The 6,644-nt window shown below is 37.4% G+C and overlaps 1 protein-coding gene across 1 annotated transcript; it reads right to left on the bottom strand.

Moving 5' to 3' along the window:
• Positions 1–3,405: 3,405 nt before the first annotated feature.
• LOC101752765 lies at positions 3,406–4,307 on the bottom strand. The gene is made up of 4 exons (XM_022824690.1): positions 4,173–4,307; positions 4,047–4,098; positions 3,837–3,943; positions 3,406–3,651 (listed from the first exon to the last, which is right to left on the bottom strand). The coding sequence occupies exons 1-4, from the start codon at positions 4,303–4,305 to the stop codon at positions 3,629–3,631; spliced, it is 315 nt and encodes a 104-aa protein (XP_022680425.1). The 5' UTR covers positions 4,306–4,307; the 3' UTR covers positions 3,406–3,628.
• Between the last annotated feature and the right edge of the window lie 2,337 nt (positions 4,308–6,644).

The raw sequence follows: 6,644 nt of genomic DNA, 5'->3' as shown, positions 1-6,644 counted from the left end.
GGTTTAATGGATTGTGGTGGTCGATGTTGTGGCTTTGTTTTGGTGTCTATGAGGATATTGATGGCAATAACGAAAGGATATTGAAGGTGGTGCTGGGTGAAAACAAATGCATATGAGGGTTACTTATAGCTTTGATTGCATAATTTCTTGCCTTTAAGGATCCTAATGCTTGCACGATATTGCTTTTGATAAATCTTTTTTGGGTAGTGTGACTCATCACTCACTTTACATATGCATTCATTTTGTGCATTGTGCAACTAATTTTGTTGTTTTGTGCAGGATTAGGTAGCTTGATGTGTCTTCACTTTACATGTCGAATATTATTGTCCTTTTCCTACTTTTCTTAAAAATAATCATGTAATGTTTGTGAGTTGTTAGTAATGTTGCATGAGTTGTTAAATTGGATCAACATAAATCTTGGCATGACTCACTAATTCATTGTACATGCAATGGCATAGAACTCAGATGACTCCACTTTCACGTAACTGCTAGAGCTTAGATGAATTCATTTTATATGTCAAAGGTCATTTTATGTTCCTTACTTTTCATGACCAAAATCTATAAATAATCTGATGGGTTCATATGCAACTTGTAAGCAACTGGTAGGAATAATTCATTGAACTTCCAGCTAAAATAAACAAATAATAGAAGTCTAAACCTTGTAACTTGATTAATTGGTTTCAAGGAGTTGGTGAATGGTGATGCCTTGCAAAGGATTAGTGCACCCTTTGTGCTATCTGAACTAATATTGTTTGGTCAAAAACACATCTATTTGGCTACATAGAAGCATTCAATCAAGTATGAAAAATCAATTGACACGCAAATGCTATGGGAATTTTTTTATGTGCCACTTATGAAATTAATATGTTGCACCAAAGAATGATTACTTCTAATTGTGCATATCTAGAATTAATTGATCATCAATTGTAGGTCAGACTAAACAGGTCCATGTCCATAGTCAAACATGGCAATATGTATTTTTTAAGTTGTGGAAATTACCTTATGGGTGGAGTATTACCACTACATTGCTATGATGGAAATGTAACCAATATTGATACTAATCATATTTTTAGTTTATTGAGCTCACATTGCCTTTTTCTCAAGTTTTTTATGAATTCTATCCTTATTAATTCAGTCTGCAACTACTACATTGCCATGATGGAAATGTAACAAATATTGATACTAATCATATTTTTAGTTTATTGAGCTCACATTGCCTTTTTGTCATGTTTTAATGAATTTCATGCAAAATGCTTCTTTTTTTGCGGGATCTTTTTTACTATATCCTTGGATACACACAAACTTTTGTTTTACTATGTATTTTGTAATTAAACACAAATCTTGTGCACTTGACTGTTAATCAGGACTTGGACATGCATTAATTATCATGATATATCTTAAAACATAGAGAAATATGATATTTTTTGAATGCGTCAACGTCCTACAAATAGGTCCCCAAACTTCACAAAGGTATTGCTTCACTAAACTTTCTAAATTAATCAGATAAGGTAATTTGTGTGCTAACTTGTGTAATCACAATATGTGGACACCACATTTAGTGCCATCATGGCAATGGGTTTACACTGGAGTATTGGTGGGCCAATAGTTTATGATATTCCCATTAAACCCCATGCATGCCAATCAAGTTTGAAATTTATATTCCTACATAACTCATATATTTTAGGCATCTCTTACTCAATTGTTGGGCAATGGCATGACTGCCACAAGGCGGACATGTGGCATTAAGTGGAATGGGAGGTTAGATTTTCAATAGGGCATAACCACAAATGTTTATGGTGGGTTAGCATATCTACCATAAGGTAGCAAGGGAACAATTTATACCATGTGGGTGGAAACTATAATAAGCTAGTGTGCAGGAAGCTAGGACACTACTACAGAAAAGGATTTCAATAACACCAACTTATGTTACTATACTTCAATAAATGTGTTACTATGGCTCCTAGGAATACATCTTGTTAGTGTTCCCTTATGCGATGTTACTATACTTGATCTATTGGAACAAAAGATATGTGTTCCATTACATTCAAAAAGTGTTACTACTATGTAACACAACTAGTGATCTAGTGGAACATTTGTTAAGTGTTACAACAATTATCTTTAGTAACATATTTTTAGTTCTAGTAACACTTCCACATTATGATGGGAACATAGTTTACAACAAAGGAATATATAGTTTGTAACACATTTTATTTTACCTATTGTAACACATTCAGAATTTTGAAATAAATAATTTTTATACACTGTTATGGCAAATAATGCTGATATGATTCTTTTCAAATAAACACATACACATTCAAACAATCACACAAACCATAATTCTCAATAATCACAAGATGGTACATTGATTGTAGAAAGGAAACCACCATATATTATAAATACATGTGATAGTATATACATAAAAGTATAATTGTATAGGGAAAATATACACAGCAACTAAGGGTACAAATTATTTACTACTGGAAAGGAAATGTCAATAGAAGTATGTAGAAATCCTAAAATCCATTGTTTTCTTGACCCATTCTCGAGATTCAGCAATTAATCATTTGAACTTGCATTGAGAAATGTGTCGTTAATATGGATCATTTCAAATTGCATAGAGAAATTATGCTTTTTGTAAAATTATAAATATTCAAAAAAGTAGCTATAGAATACAAGAAAACACAAATAAAAAAAAAGATAAGTTCTACACCAGAGTGCTGATAGCATTAATCATTCGCCACATGAGTTTCAGAGAGGGAAAAGTAGGGTTTATAAATGATATCTAACCAAGTTCTACTTTGCATTCAAACAATTTTAATTTTAGAAACCTACCTTGCAATTTGAAAAGGCTAAAATCTCTCACACTTTTTGACTAACTTTTCTTTCTTCTCCCCGTTGATAGTTTTGTTGTACAAAACATACAAGGAAATGATCAATAATAAGATTGCAATAGATATTTCTCAACACCAAAAAAGAGAAGCATTACTCAAAGAAAAATAATTTGAAATTTTGACTTCTATGAAATTAGTATGCTGTATAAAATTGTTGAGCTAATAACAGAGCTATCAATATTGATTATATGCGTACAGTTGACATTAGAAAAAAGCATATATAGGATACATTGTGGTTCTCACGGCCAATGTAGTTTGCAGAAATTACACCAAACAGTTGAAAAGGTTCAGGTTTTTAGCAAGAGATGGATTTATATGTACTACTCCCTCCATCCCAAATTATAAGTCGCTTTGACTTTTTTGGTACATCCACTTTGCTATGCATCTAGACATATTGTTATATCTATATACATAGCAAAGTGAATGTATCAAAAAAGTCAAAGCGACTTATAATTTGGGATGGAGGGAGTACAACACAAGTAAGATTAGTTGATAATAAAGTCCGACAGAAATATTAGAATTAAAAGAGCATATTCAGAATGTTATCTGAACCTGGAGTTTTAGAAAATGTAAAGCAATTTACATTGGGATCCTCTCTCTCCTGATGCAAGACATATTTATTTCCCACAACAAGATTTACAGACCTCCCTCACTCTGTACATTGGAGGAATCCAAATCTAATCTTACCTCGTGCTTTGTAATTGTCATTACCTTTCCTACTCGTGGCTAACTTGTCATTATTTCCCCTTTGATTGTTTTTCTGTAAAAAACAAAAGTGTATTTAAGATCGAGCATCAAAATACCCCGTGACAATAAAATGGAGCCCCAACAGAGCTATGGGTCATCCACATGGACAATTTACAATGATTCAATTTTCATCTACAAAGTGTATTACATTAAAGAAAAGAGGATAGATCCGCAAGCCCAAATTTCTAATGTACCAACCGTTAGGGCATCGACTCGTCGTAGTTGCACAAACGGAGATCGGAAACGGTGGGGTCGGGGAATGCAGCGGCGAAGGTTTGGCGTGGGTGAGGGCATGCAGGAGACCTCTGACGCCACGCATGGCATGAGAAGATTATCATCTAAAATCTCGAACAACTGAAATCACCAATTAAGTTAATTCTCATCAAGAAAGAGCGAGAGATTGCATACCTCTGGTCTGGGACAGGATCGGACCTTGATCTCCTCCGCAAAGTAGTTGAACCTGCGGGAATTGAAAGTCAGTAGATCCGGAGAATCAGGATCGGATCCATGGGAAGAGGGACAACTGGTACTCACACTTTGAAGGGGAGCTTGGGGATTGATCTCGAGAGTCCTTGGGTCGGAGGGAGCGAGGGGCCGGAGGAGAGATGGAAAAAGTGAACTGCCCGCGGTTTTGCATCGAGAAGACAGGAACAACAAATGCCGTCATCGGTCAAACTTGTTGCGTGGGTGGGTGTTGGGTAGTGGAATTGTTTGTATTTTGGTTTGAGGCGGTGGGAAATATTGGTGGAAAACCAATCGGACAAAAAAAATGTGGGAAACTAACTCGGTCGCAAATTGGATGGAAAATAAAGCTCTAGTTTGGTATGCTTTTCACAATTTGCAAAGTACGATATAACCTATGTATGTATGGATCACGTATGTGCTTATTAAATTTAGATCACTGCATAAACATAATGCTCATTTAGTTTCTTAATTTTTTTACGTACGTATGTGCTTGTAAAATTTGTGAGCATGACAATCCAGATTCAGTCATCCATGTCCCTTTTGTTGTCGTCCCAACCTGATAAATGCTGAGGTCTAAAGCTCGTTCATAGTTCGACTCGGCTCGGCTTGAATTTGCTTGATCAATTTTTTAACAAGCCGAGCAGCTGTTTTTCTCATCTTATTAACAAGCTGGCTCGAGCCAAATGAGCTAGAAAGCTAAAGAGCTAACATATACAGGGAGCCGAGCTATCGAAGTGGAGCCGAGTCATCAAAACGGAGCCGAGTGAGCCAAGGTTCTCCAAGGTGAATTTTAACGTTTAGAACTTTGTAATTACTATTTTTAAATATTTTATATATGTTGAGATGTTAATTCCAAATTTACATCCAACTCGCGAGCCTAACGAGTTGGCTCGAGCTACTAACGAGCCGAGCCGAGCCAACCTTTTTGCTTGTTTTGTTAATGAATGTTGGGGATCGTCCAAAAACTACACAACCTCGAGCGTTGTCGGTAGGCAAAAACAACTTAATCTCGCAACTTGTTGGTCAAGATACGAAACTCGTTAACCTCGCTGGCTCTGAACTAACAAATAAACTTGCCTAACCTTACATCCTCTTTGCTACTTTAAGATTCCAAAGCTAACAGCTATTGGTTGATAACTAAGCTGCAATCTAACTTACCCTCGAGTGTTCGAAGCTAGTCTTGAACACCAAGCTTTCAACTCTACTTTTTACTCAGGATTGGAACTAGACTGGATGCCACGAGGCTAAGCGTTTCTCCTGGGCCAAGAATGAAGGCACGAGGCTAGGGGTTTTGCCCTACGTGAGGGTGATGGCTTGGTCCAACGCAGAAAAGAAGTCCCGAGGTTAAAAGGAAGATGAAGGCGTAGGGAGCGTGACTACATGAAGGTGTAAGAAGCGTGACTACATGAAGGCGTGAGAAACGTGACTACTTGAAGGTGTGAGGAAAATGATCACATAGGAGAGTTCAATTTGTACACGTTACCCCAATGAACTTTATGTACGACATATCCTAAGAATATAGTAGGTGATGAAGGATATTTTCGGGATGTAAAGTGGCTCACGGATCACAGTAAAAGGGGAGCCCTACCCCATTGTATAGGGAGACTCATTGTTTTTGAGAAGTTACAAGTGTTTTCCCATTTCAATTACATCTGTTGCGCTCGAATTCCTTTGAGACCAACAGAGCGCCGACCGTGTTCTTAGCAGCAAAACAACCCACGATACCACCACAAAAGAGAAGATGACCACACCGCTGGAAACCATCAAGGGTGAAAGAGAGCAAGAGAGACAGCTTGTTCCCATCAATCAAGACAATACGGACACCCTAGAAAAATTGAAAAGAATCGAAGCCAATTTAAGAACAATAAGTGAAAAGAAAAGAGCTGAGGCAAAGACCTTGAACCAAGCACAACAAGAAAGAAGCACAAGAAATGATATACTTGGGGAGGCAGAAAAAGAATTAGCCTCAGTGCTAAAGCAGCTCGAAACACTAAAAAAAGAAAAGGAGAGAGTCACTCAAGAACTGCAAGCACAACAGCTAGCAGCCAGCAAAATAGCAAAATTAAATGAAGCAAAGAAACAACTAGCAGAATTGCAGGGGGAGTTGGATGAGCTGCAATACTTGCACACCACGCCACCACAACCACCACTTCCGGCACAGCAGCATGTCATGAAGACACACCTATCCCGCATACAAATCCCATCCTCATTGGGCACAATGCCCCAACGATGACAAATACCTACGTAATAGTTGACAAAAACTCTCCATTATCCTTAGGCTTGCAAATAGCTCCGTGGCCTACAACTTACAAGGTGGTCATGTTGCCAAAATTCAATGGGCAAAATGAACCTCGCCAGTTCCTAATGAGCTACGAGGCTGCAGTAGCATCTGTTGGAGGAGATGACGTGGTTTTAGCCAAGTCCCTAATCATAGCCTGCGAAGGAGCAACGCTGAACTAGTACTCGCTACTTCCACCACAGTTAGTGTACAGCTAGATAGACCTCAAAACCAAGCTAATACAAAATTTTCAAGGTTTCCAT

This window comes from Setaria italica, chromosome II (genome assembly GCF_000263155.2).
Source record: "Setaria italica strain Yugu1 chromosome II, Setaria_italica_v2.0, whole genome shotgun sequence".
NCBI lineage: Eukaryota > Viridiplantae > Streptophyta > Magnoliopsida > Poales > Poaceae > Setaria > Setaria italica.
The sequence above is the reverse complement of the archived record's forward strand: the minus strand, read 5'-3'. Positions and strand labels throughout refer to the sequence as shown.